The 12,272-nt window shown below is 40.2% G+C and overlaps 2 protein-coding genes across 3 annotated transcripts in view; one reads left to right on the top strand and one right to left on the bottom strand.

The window, feature by feature from the left end:
• CNGB3 (cyclic nucleotide gated channel subunit beta 3) overlaps nt 1-2,003 on the top strand; it is a 72,017-nt gene extending 70,014 nt beyond the window's left edge. Inside the window, exons 17-18 of the mRNA XM_075705895.1 lie at nt 410-590; nt 1,761-2,003. Coding sequence (XP_075562010.1) covers nt 410-590; nt 1,761-2,003 — 424 coding nt within the window. The remainder of the gene's footprint in view (nt 1-409; nt 591-1,760) is intronic.
• CPNE3 (copine 3) overlaps nt 1-12,272 on the bottom strand; it is a 112,322-nt gene that overhangs the window by 72,982 nt on the left and 27,068 nt on the right. The window contains exons 16-18 of one of the 2 annotated variants that reach the window (XM_075705897.1): nt 9,370-9,606; nt 8,285-8,378; nt 8,083-8,116 (exon numbers count right to left, since the gene is read on the bottom strand). In XM_075705897.1, the coding sequence (XP_075562012.1) occupies nt 8,298-8,378; nt 9,370-9,606 (318 nt within the window). In that variant the 3' untranslated portion in view covers nt 8,083-8,116; nt 8,285-8,297. Of the gene's footprint in view, nt 1-7,118; nt 8,117-8,284; nt 8,379-9,369; nt 9,607-12,272 lie in introns of those variants that run through there. The other variant, XM_075705896.1, reaches the window with a different exon arrangement.

The raw sequence follows: 12,272 nt of genomic DNA, 5'->3' as shown, positions 1-12,272 counted from the left end.
TTCACTGAAAGGGTTATCAAGCATTGGAACAGACTGCCCAGGGAAGTGGTTGAGTCCCTGTCCCTGGAGGTATTTAAAACACGTGTAGACGTGGCACTTTGGGACATGGTTTACTGGTGGAATTGGCAGTGCTAGGTTTATAATTGGACTCGAGGTTCTTAAAGGTCTTTTCCAACCTAAATGATTCTATGATTCTAACTCCAAATTAGAACAGCAGCCTCCAACTCTACCAGAGCCTAGAGTAAAATCCTTCCCCTTTCCAGCTTTGCTTTTGCCACTGGACCTGGGACCAAAATATTCACTAGAAAAGTTGCTAGATTTTCATCCATGAATGTGACATTTTAGCTTTGCAGGAACTTTTCTCACTTTCACAGCAGTGCTGCTTGTTCTCATTCCTTCCTGCCTCCAGGGTGCTGCTGAAGCAGAAGGGGAAACCTGCTCCAGGACCACCAGTGCAACAACCGCTGGGCTTGCAAACTCTGTTTGGGAAGAAACAGGAAACTCCAAAATTGTTTAAAGCAATGCTTGGAGGTAAAGGAAAAGAAGGCCTTGCTAGGCTGCTGCAGCTGAAGAGAGAACAAAACATTCAGGTAATGCCACAGAAGATAGAGTAGATAATTCCAGGTGCTGAAGAGGGAAACAGGAAAGATACTGGGAGGGCCTGGGCAAACAGAGTAGATGAAAATGTAGCCTCACTGCAATCAACAGCAAAAAATTCCCAGTAGCTGAGATACAATCGCTGTACCAAATCTCTGTAAACACTAGTTCTAAAATTTGGCTCAAATCTTCCTGGACTTTATGCAGAGTAGAGAAAACAAAAGCAAAGAAACAGCAAGGAAAAAAGCAAGCAAACAAAAATCCTCAAAGAAGGTAAGGATAAAATAGACTTTAGAAAGACCCTAAGGGCATCTGATCTTCTAATTTTAAGTAAACAACAGTAAATACAGAAATAGCCTAACACAGTAATCTGATCCAGCTGACTCAAGCACACGATGAACTTTCCAATTCAGTCAGATCTTTGGTTGCCACAAATCCTGAAGACAAAATTTAAAGTTTAGCCCACACAGCTAAAACTGAATAAATCTCTAATATATTGCACTTACAAGAAAACTGTTATTTTAGTTGATGAAAAATAATTCCCACATCATACTCTGTTCTGAGAAATGTTAATGTTAACAAGAACCTGCTCAGTTCTACATATTTACCCAAAGGTGGACAAATTCTTTTCTGTCTTTATAGCTGAACTGGCACTAGTTTTATTTTTTTTTTTAAGTTAAATAAAGAACTTTGCTTACACAAATGACTATAACACTATGATTAGAACAGAAACATTGCTCAATTTAATGTGTATTTGTGATCTTAATAGCAAATAGGCTTAGCCAAGGAACTGGGGCACTGGGCAATATGTCAAGATTTGCATAACACTTTTTCTTTCTATACTGCTCTAAGTACATAATAGAAGGCAAGAGCTACGGAAGGGCTGCGTGCCCCAAAATGTGCCTGTTTCATCCTGCTGTGTTAATAAGAAGCAGATACTACCACTATCCGCAAGCTTTTCCTAGGTTTTATGTTGACGTTCTGATTCGGAAACTACATTTTTCATTTAGAAACTGATTTTCAGCACCTAAATACAAATTTACATATGTTGCATACCATTAATCACAGTATCCGTGCTGTGCCTTTCCACTGTATATACAGAATAGAACTGCTTCCTGAACTTCTTCTGCAGCACTAGAAAACATTTAACTTCTTGTTTCTAGGAAACTCAAGCTGAAGCAGAGAATAAGCCTGAACAAGAGGAGAAGAAACCCATGGAGCCTGCGGCCTCATCTGCCCCCGCTGCACAGAAGGAAGAGCCGAATGCAGACACTAAGCCTAAACCACCTGCAGTTATGCACAGAGGAACCACTAATGAGTCTCTGATCATTACTATGTCTCCATCCCCCAGAGCAGGAGAAGGAGAGATCCTTAAAGTTGAAGTTAAAGAGAAAAAAAAGAAATAGATGGTGCTTTGGGCTGTGGTCCCTTCTGTTGTCTTGCTGAATTCAGAGGGCTACTGTGACTTTGCTTTTGCGTACAAAAGATTAAAAGTAGAGACGACTCAAGTGAAAAAATCTACCCCAGCTCCTCTTCTTCTTTCCCTCTTCTCCTGAAATAACAGGACAAAATTATTTATATACTCACCTCTTAACCTTGAGCCTGAAGAGAGAACTTCTTGTGAAACAGGAATAAGAGCTCAGATTGTATTTCAGGACTACTTGTTTCTTGTTTGACCCATGCTCTCCTTCATCTCTTACTCTGTCTTGTTCCTGCTTCTCCTCTTCCCTCTCCTGCTTATCCTCGCTTTCTTATTGCTGTTTGTGTTGCTCAGTCTGCTCTTAATTTTTGTATGTGTTCTTTTCTATTTTCTTTTCTGGTTTCCCATAGTTATCCTTTTTCTCATTACTGCTCTCCTGTTGCTGAGGTTACTTATGTTTCTTTTGATTTTTCTCTCTCCTCCCCTTATACTTCTAATCAGTGACCCGCTTTTGTGACCAGCGTGACTCAGTGCAGAAAGCTGTGATGCTGTGCGTTGGGCTGTTTTAAGCTGGGACAGAGGGCTATAAAACCAAACCATTGTTAAGATAAAATCACAAAATACACAAGGGGGAAGCAGACTGCAGAATTATTGCCAGCCTTTTGAAAGCACAAGCATTGGCTCCAGTTGTCTTTGACTCTGGTGAATAAACATCACAAAGACTTAGGTATTTCCCCCCCCCCCCCCCCTTTAACTCTGGGCTGCCAATTTAAACGTTTCATCTTCCCAAGGGGTTGAGCATTAATAATGCTCTCTGAAGAGCAAGCAGTTGATACTGGCTGGCTTTTTGAAGAATCTTGATATCTAAAGTGGCCGCTTTAAAATAAAGGCTATTTTATAAAAAGCAGGATTTGCACTTTCTGGCTCTGTGGTGCGTAGTTTCAACCAGTAATCCAGTTGTTCACCTCCATCACAGACCGTGACTGATGGTGCAAAGCGAGCCCTGTGCCTTACCGGGGCTGAGCTACATCGTACCTGTGAACTGAAGTAAATCCTTTACCAGCACCACAGCGGAGAGGGATACAGCTTCCTAACAAGGAGCTCCCACCCTGTCAACCTTCTGCATCAACTCATCACAGAAAGGGATTCAATATCAAACAAAAGGCTGAAGCTGTGATTTAAGCTTAATTATCAATCACTTTTTTCTCTTCCATGGGTTTGCATCTCTTCTCTCTTCATATCTGCTTTCAGTCACCACTGGATGAACAGCTCTGGGAACTAAAACCATTATGCAGAGGCCAAGCCAAGAAAGGGCAGGCTTCACAGCTCCTCAGCTGACCAGCCAACGAAGGCAGGCACTATGCCAAAATTAAACATTCACTTTGCAGGCTATACATGACCCTGTGGGCTATGCATTCTGTAGGCCTGTTCCTTAAAGCCTTTGACCTTCTCTAATCACAGGCAAAGCTGGCAGCCCAAGCAGAATCAGCGGGAGCTTTGCTGGAGTAGAAGCTGGATGACTGAATTCCGTATGTTGTATACTCCACACACCCTCTGACATGACCAAACCCCAAAACTCTCTCAAAAAGAAAGTTCTGTTGCATTAGCAGTGAGGTCAAAGTCCAAGTACTACATGGGAAGAACCATCTTTATTTGCATGTTACTTGTTATTTGATATGTAAGAAAAAAGGATGTCAAAAGAGAGGTAGAAAATGCTAAGATGCATCACAAGGAATTCATCTATTGCACATCCAGGAATGCCTCAATACAATCCCAAAACTAGAAATATTGCAGAACTGCTTCACAAATGAGGCCTTCTATGAATAATAATGATCTATGAATTCATTACAATATATGGTTCTCACATCTTTTTATTCAGAGGGAGTTGTCAAAACATTATGGAAGGGGGAAAACACATAAACCCCCATCTCTTAATGTTTTGATATTAACAAGTAAAGCTTTCTCATTGCAAAAGATCCCCTCCCTTTCTGCCTACACAAGCACTGCCAGGTAACTTCAAACATTTTCACTGTCAGCATATTGAAGTTCATCAATCACACACTGACATATATTACAAAGTAAGGGCTGAGACTGCAGCAGCAAGCATTACACTGCAGCAACAAAGCATCCCACGGGTTGCTGCTTTGCTACAACTCTTAACAGCTCAGGATTGCAGGAAAGCCTGTCAGTTCTGCTGCAAAATTACCAAGTTATGCACAGCTCTCAAATTCCTTAGACCCAGAATGAAAGAGGAGAAATGTCAGTATTTGCAGAAGACCATGGTCACACAGAAGTAACATCCACCTGGTTCTCTCTGGGTCTGGAGCGTAAGTCTTACGAGGAGGGGCTGAGGGAACTGGGGTTGTTTAGCCTGGAGAAAAGGAGGCTGAGGGGAGACCTTATCGCTCCCTACAACTACCTGAGAGGAGGCTGTAAGCAAGGTGAGTGTTAGGCTCTTCTCCCAAGTAACAAGTGATAGGACAAGAGGAAATGGGCTCAAGCTGCGCCAGGGGTTTAGATTGGCTATTAGGAAAAACTCCTTCACCAAAATGGTCATCAAGCTGCCCAGGGAAGTGGTTGAGTCCCCATCCCTGGACATACTTAAGAGAGGTGTAGATGTGGTGCTTAGGGACATGGTTTAGTGGTGGAATTGGCAGTGCTAGGTTAACGGTTGGACTCGATGAGCTTAAGGGTCTTTTCCAACCTAAATGATTCTATGACATCCTACTTTTCTGTTATTGGAGTATCTTCCCCTTCCCAGAATTCCTCCATTTTTATGGGAGAGCAGGAAGGGTCCAGGAATCCAAGTTCCAATTATTTATAGGGCTTTCACCAGAAGGAATGACACAAAAAAGGTCAAGACCCGGTCCTTTTGTAAGAAGTATTAAACTCTTTCAGCAACTAATTCTAACCTGTGGATGAATCTGGTGAAGTTGAGTGAATTACTCTAGAGCACTTAGAAGATGAACCTTCCGGTATCAAAGCTCACTAAGGTTCTGTATGGCATCACACTCTGCTGCAACACTATGTCTCTGGAAAACGTGGTAATAATTGTATGAAATAAGCATGCATGGGAGAACTCTAACATTGCAAAGAGCATGGAACAGTCACTGCTGAAACCACCCAGTTTCAGAATATGTTCTTGCTAAAAGCCCGTACATGATAGTTTATGAAATATACACTGCACATTCATAACCACTGAGTAAAAAAGCATTTTTGCTCTCAGCTGATAATACTTGTTATAAGTCTGAGCTGTTCAGCCTGTGGAATACTCGTAATAGGAACTGCAAAAGCAGCATTTATCATTAGACAGAAAATGCTGAATACAAAAGTACAACGGAAGAACAGTATACTGAAATTCTATTTTTAATGCATAGGCATTGTAAATCAGTTAACTTCATCAGAACTGAAATACAAAGCGAAGTAAAAAATTCTGCTTACAGATTATTTCTCTGCTGTACATATGTATATATTATGACCATTAAACAGCAAAAAGCATCTGATTATGAAGACTGCTATACATCATTTTTATCACAAGGTGGTGCAAGTGACCTACAAGCACATTCACTTTACAGAACTTCGACAATATTTTGCTTTGCCACCCTCAAGCTTAATAAGGCATTTTTCACATGTAAAAATAAATGAACAAAAAATGGCAAAACAACAAAGTAACTCCCCTCTCCCTTGACTCACAATCTGCTGCATTCCTTGGCTCACAATATGGCTTCAGCCTAACTTGGAATTTTCCAAATTTTCCAACAGGCTGTTAGCTGCATACCTCTAACAGAAGTTATGCTGGGAAAATGTTCTTCTCACTGTCAGGTCTGAAACACTTTTTTTTTTACACAGAATAGGGCACATTGAGAAGCAGGTGTCGTTGATATGCTATTTATTCCCTAAGCTTGAGGAACATAGGGGGCACTTTTCCAATAAGAGATAATGAATTCTCTACTGTAGAAACCCAGAATTTACGTATAGAACACAGACAAAACAAAAGGGTTTATGTATTTTATATGCAGCAGATATTTAGTATAAAAATAGCTTATAACATACTTAAATGCACTGCCACAGCAACTTAAAACAGAATTGCTAACAGAACTCAGATGCAGCATTATATTTTTGGCAGAGAGCTCAGAGGAACTTCAGTAGTATCCTGTACTCCTATCAGCAGTACTCATCCACGTCAATGAATCTAGACGAAGCATTAACACTGCATCCCGTTATCTCTGTACACGGAGCACGTAGCTGTGAAACGGTTTACTGTTCCAAAATCATAGAATATCAATTTGCAGCGGTGTGATTTAGGTTCATTGCAACTACTTCCTTGATCCTAATACTTTGTGTTGCCTATCTGGCACAACACTTCATTATAATTTATGTATGAAGTAGTAACATATTTGCACTACACTGATAAAAAGATTACTATAGATTTTTATATAAACAAACACATGAATTAGATTTAAAAAAAGAAAGAGCTTGGCTTAATATAAAATAAAACCTCTTCCTTAGTATTTCACTAGTGAAACTGTTTAGGACCCCCTTCCACCAAGGAAAATGGAGTGGAGAACAACATTAATGTTGCAAAATTAAAGATGGGCTTTTTTGAAGTGATGAGACCTTTACGTCCACGTTATACGCACTGACAGGATCAGAAGAGATCCTCAGCAAGCAGTATGCAACTGGGAGACAAGAAAGCTTTATCTGTCCACGGAGCAAACACAACATGATTTACACTTGGTGTAAATTGTGAAGAGAAAACTCAAGCCAAGAAAATAAACCAGAAATTCTTTGCCCTAGGGAAACGCAATATGATTATAGGATTAGAGCTTCGAGACTTTCTTATGTCTTCCTACTGGGAGGGAAGAGGGAAGATTGGGTTTTTTTGTAGGCACTTTTCATTAGTGAGCTCATGAAAAAGAAGCATGATTCAAAATATGACAAAACCAATATAAATTAGGTAGCACTTTCAAGAACTGTCTTTGCTTGAAAATATGCACTTATAAATCAGACAAAACTTTTTAACTGAAAAGGGAATTCCCAATTCACAAAAAGCCCTTTAAAGATCAATAGTCATGACTGTTTTATGGGGGGGGGGAACCACAACCCAAAACCACTACACCAAACAAAACCAAACCAAAACTCCAACCAAAGTAAAACCTCGAGTTCCCATTTTCCAGCACAGTACACACTGAAACACATCTTACAGTCTTTACAGTAGTAGCCTCAAAGGCCAATAGTATTATTCTGAGAAGTTAGGGGTTTACCTTGATTCACCCTAGTTATTCCTGTACTACCTTAAGAGACTGCCAACTATAAAATAATATATGCTTTAGTGGCTTGTTTGGCTCATGTTCACACAGCCCTGAATTCCAGGTGTTGGCCAAAGGCACTGAAGTGGCAAATGTGAAGTAGGCATGCAAGGAGGGCCTTTACATTCCGTTCTGGCACTTGTCCAATTATGAAATTCCCGTGACAGAATTTTGTTATGGTGGCTTAATAGACACAGAAGCCTGAAGTATTCCAAATTTGTTGAAGCACCTACAAACTTTTATCTGCTTGGTGGGGACATACCCTCTTTCTCATTTCAGACTGGTTTTATGATCACCGAGAAACTGCAGTCCTCAGTGCTGATCACCACAAAAGCAACTGAACGCTCCCACTGGCCATATTTATCAAACAAGCAGCTGTTCCACTTCCAGCATTCTCCCCCTTCCCTCTGCATATTCAACCTCTTTTTTCCATGCTTACTTTTCAAAATAAAATGCACCCATGTAAGCACTATCTCTCAAATCGACATCAAATATTACCACAATAACAATTTTGGCCCTTAAAAGGCACACTTGGCAAAGTGAGTTGCAGGCAAAAGCTAACAGACGTTACCATACAGAGGTGTGTGTATACATGTATACAGAAGTATTTTGAGAACCAAAGTCTGTAGATACAGCAAGTAAAGCAAGCACAAAGTCTCAGCTCCCCTACTCAGCCCATTCATTTTGCAGCAGGATTCTTAGGAGGTTGCAGTTTGTAGGTGCTGAAGTAGTTCACCACTTGCTGAGGGACTTCTGCCAGGACACACTGCGCCAGAGCTTCTTTTGGAGACTTACAAAAAAAAGAACACCAAGTTTCAGTTTCCACCAACTGTTAAAGGAGATCCTAAGACAGGTAATAAGCACCTCCTCTACTAGGCCAATTTAAAGTCCGACATTTTACAGAGGACTTCACACAGCACGTTTGCGGGACAGACGGAAGCTTCCCTGACATCTTTACCTTCTCGCTCCCATTACCAGGAACCAACCGGCCGCCTTGTTCCACTGAAGTAATAGGAACTGGGCGCACAAAGGGCTGCCATGTCTGAAGATACCTTTTGTCAGATGAAATACACACACACAGGGCAGACATCGAACTTCAGCCATGTAAACACACTTCCACTATCTGCTTAAGATGACCCTTCAGGGCACTGTCTGATCATCTGCAACATTTTGCTCCAAGTGTCATCCACAGTAACTGTATTGCTACAGAACAGCTCTTCTAGAGATACTGTTTTTACTGTAAGACTAAGTATCCATGGGGGAAAAAAAAAGGGCCTGTTTTTCTAGAAACTGAAAGCATTTGAATATATAATTTTATATTGAATATTGACCCTAGTTAAACTACATCCAAGTGCATTATTCAGTGAGCATATTCTATATTGATTTTGCTCTCTTTCTCCTTTCAGTTTGCCTGAGATTAAACAAAGAACTTGTATCAAAATTAAAAATAAAAATACAAAGACAGAATAAGGAGGTATAAGGAGTATTATTAGCAGGATTAATATTAAGAAACAGAACAAAAATAGAACATATTAGGATGGAAATAAAAATACTGATCTTATCTCCCCCATCTTGAAGAAGTTTTGTTTGTGGGGGATTTTTTTATTTATTTTAAAAAAAAAAAAATCCAAAAAACCCCAACTTTTTCCAGCGATATGACATTTAAAAGCTAGACTATATAAGCCTGTGCATATTTTATTTTTTTCCTTTTTTTCCTTACAAATGAAACATACATTCATTTGTTTAGTCAAGTCTGAGGGACGTTTTCAAAGGTCATTCCCCTGCAGCAACTTGTCAGAAATGCAGTGCTCAAACCAAACATGTAGTCTTTTTAAACACAAATCAGCTCACCTAATGGAAATTCTACAGATGCTGAAGTCGTCTGTCTTTTTTTTTTTTTTTTTAAACATTTGATGAAGACTTATCTCAGACTTCAGAGTTCATTTTACAGACACTGCAAAAGCTTAGGACTATACATAGAATATCCTAGCAAATCCAGCATATCTCTACAATATTAATTAAGTGTACATTAACATTACTTACATTTTGGAACTTTCTGAATGGCACAAACTGGACAATGTCTCTGACAGCTGGTTCTCCTGACGAGGACCTAAGAACTCCATTGTCACCGTCAAGAAACTCCATAGCATCAAAGTCTGCTCCTCCAACACCAACAATGATAATGGACATGGGCAATTTCGAAGCATTAACTATGGCAGTTCGAGTTTGATCAAGGTCTGTTATCACACCATCCGTTATGATCAGAAGTATAAAGTATTGCTGTCAGATCAATAAACACCGTGTTATCACAAAGAAACAGAAAACATGTAGGCATGTACACTTAGAAACATGCACATACAGACTACATACAGTTGTCAGTTTGAGCATGTCCAATGTACACACTCAATTTTACAAACACCTAAATTGTGGTCAGGCTTCATCTGTACAGTCCGAAGAAATTTATAAGGACAAAATAATCAATCTTTTAAAAGAAGTCATCTCTAAACAGCTACCTCCCAAAACCCCAATGGTACTATCCTCTCCAAAATCCCCAGACAAACCAACGGTTAACCTATCTTCCAAAGTATTCGTCCTGGGACAGAAGGCAGTTTGTTGAGGTTTTGGACAGATAATGCATGTGGAACTTGTATTTGTTTCCTTTCTGGTCTATCAATAGCTTTATGAACTGCTACCCTTCGCTTCATTCAATTAAGAATGGATGAACAAAAGAGTGCTACCAAGGGTAATGGAACAGGTCTTCATTTTTTCAGTGTATCCCTAAAATCCTAAATATAGATTAAAACACATCTTTTTGTGCTGAAAAACAGCATGCCCATTTTCAAATTCCTTTAATCATCTTTTCTATCTGCTTTATCAAGTTAATTGCCAAGGCATCTGAGTCCACCCTGCAAGTACTTCAGTAATTTATTCAAGTACCACTTGAGTTGTTTCCACTACACTGCCAGGGCTTCTAAAAGTTGGCATCTTAGCCTCTGTTCTGGATTGAAGTATCAGAACAAGCTAGAAGTACAAAGTTCAGAAACTATCAAACATTGTTTGAACTTCTGGTCTTCTCTCACTTGGTTCATTTCAGACAATTACTGGGCAGCACAAATTCAAGTTCCAAAGGTACTCCCAGTATTCTTAGAAGTCTTCCTCTTCAGTACTTTGCTAACCACCTTCCTTTACCTGCCTTCAAAATAATTGGTTTTCCCTTATCTCCTGTGTGCAGGCATCATCTTTTCTCATTGTTCCCCACCACTCCATTCCCCGACTCCAGCAAGAATATTTACAAAGCAACCATGATCATCAGAGAAGGCTATGACCAGCACCATGACAGGACATCACATTGGATTTATTTCTCTCTTCTTATACTTCCTCAATACTGGAAAAAAAAATGCCAAAACCCAATCCAAAATATCTACATTATGCATTAAATGGCAAGGAAGCAAAATTTCTTCATACATCCTTTCAGGCAGAAAAAAAATCAATCTTGTGCTAGGCATATTGCACTCTCGGGGCGGGGGGGGGAAGTACAAGAGGTTTTGCTACTTTCCTAATATATGCATACTGATGAGAGTTACTACTGAAAGACTACTAAGGTAAAACCTTATAAACTTCTTGGCATATGAAAATCCATAGTTCTTTTCCAAATTGGTTTCCACAGGTACTTTTATATGCAAAAATAGCTAATCTTATTTTCTGATTTTACATGGCATCTGAGGTACCAGTATGTTGCCCTGGAGCGTGTTCAGAGAAGGGCAATAAAGCTGGTGAAGGGTCTGGAGCACAGGCCTTATGAGGAGCGGCTGAGGGAACTGGGGTTGTTGAGTCTGGAGAAGAGGAGGCTGAGGGGAGACCTTATCGCTCTCTACAACTCCCTGAAAGGAGGTTGTAGTGAGGTGGGTGTTGGTCTCTTCTCCCAAGTAGTTAGCGATAGGACGAGAGGAAATGGGCTCAAGCTGCGCCAGGGGAGGTTTAGACTGGATAGTAGGAAAAATTTCTTCATGGAAAGGGTAGTCAAGCATTGGAAGAGGTGGTGCCCAGAGAGGTGGTGGGGTCACCATCCCTGCAAGTGTTCAAAAAATGGGTAGATGTGGCACTTAGGGATATGGTTTAGTCTAGTCTACCCTGGATTGGTTTAGTGTGGACTTGGTAGTGTAGGTTAATGGTTGGACTGGATGATCTTAAAGGTCTTTTCCAACCTAAATGATTCTATGATTCTATTTGCTATCATCAATGATTTAGGACATACATGGCCTCAGATTTGCTGAACTTGCATGGATTATTATCTAAATAATTCAATACTCAAGACTTGCTCTTCAGACTTCCTGTTTCTTAATATGGTCAACAACTCATGCATACAATTTTAATAGGGAGAAGGGCACAGCACATAGAACACCTAAAGCTTTTTAGCAAGGACAGGTAATTGTCGTGGTATAGCCCCAGCCAGCAACTAAGCACCACACAGCCGCTCTCTCACTCCCCCTACCCCAATGGGATGGGGGAGAGAATCAGAGGAGTAAGAGTGAGAAACACTCCTGGGTTGAGATAAGAACAGTTTAATAATTGAAATAAAATAAAGTAAAATAATAATTATAATATAATAATAATAGCAATAATAATATACAAAGCAAGTTATGCATAATGCAATTGCTCACCACCCGCCGACTGATACCCAGACAGTTCCCGAGCAGCGATCCCTGCTCCCCGGCCAACCCCCCCCCCAGTTTCTATACTGAGCATGACGTCATATGGTATGGAATAGCCCATTTGGTCAGTTTGGATCAACTATTCTGGCTGTGCCCCCTCCCAGTTTCTTGTGTACCTGGCAGAGCATGGGAAGCTGAAAAGTCCTTGACTAGTGTAAGCAGTACTTAGCAACAACTAAAAACATCAGCGTGTTATCAGCATTCTTCTCCTACTAAATCCAAACCACAGCACTA

This window comes from Pelecanus crispus, chromosome 2, assembly GCF_030463565.1.
Source record: "Pelecanus crispus isolate bPelCri1 chromosome 2, bPelCri1.pri, whole genome shotgun sequence".
Classification (NCBI taxonomy): domain Eukaryota; kingdom Metazoa; phylum Chordata; class Aves; order Pelecaniformes; family Pelecanidae; genus Pelecanus; species Pelecanus crispus.
The sequence above is the reverse complement of the archived record's forward strand: the minus strand, read 5'-3'. Positions and strand labels throughout refer to the sequence as shown.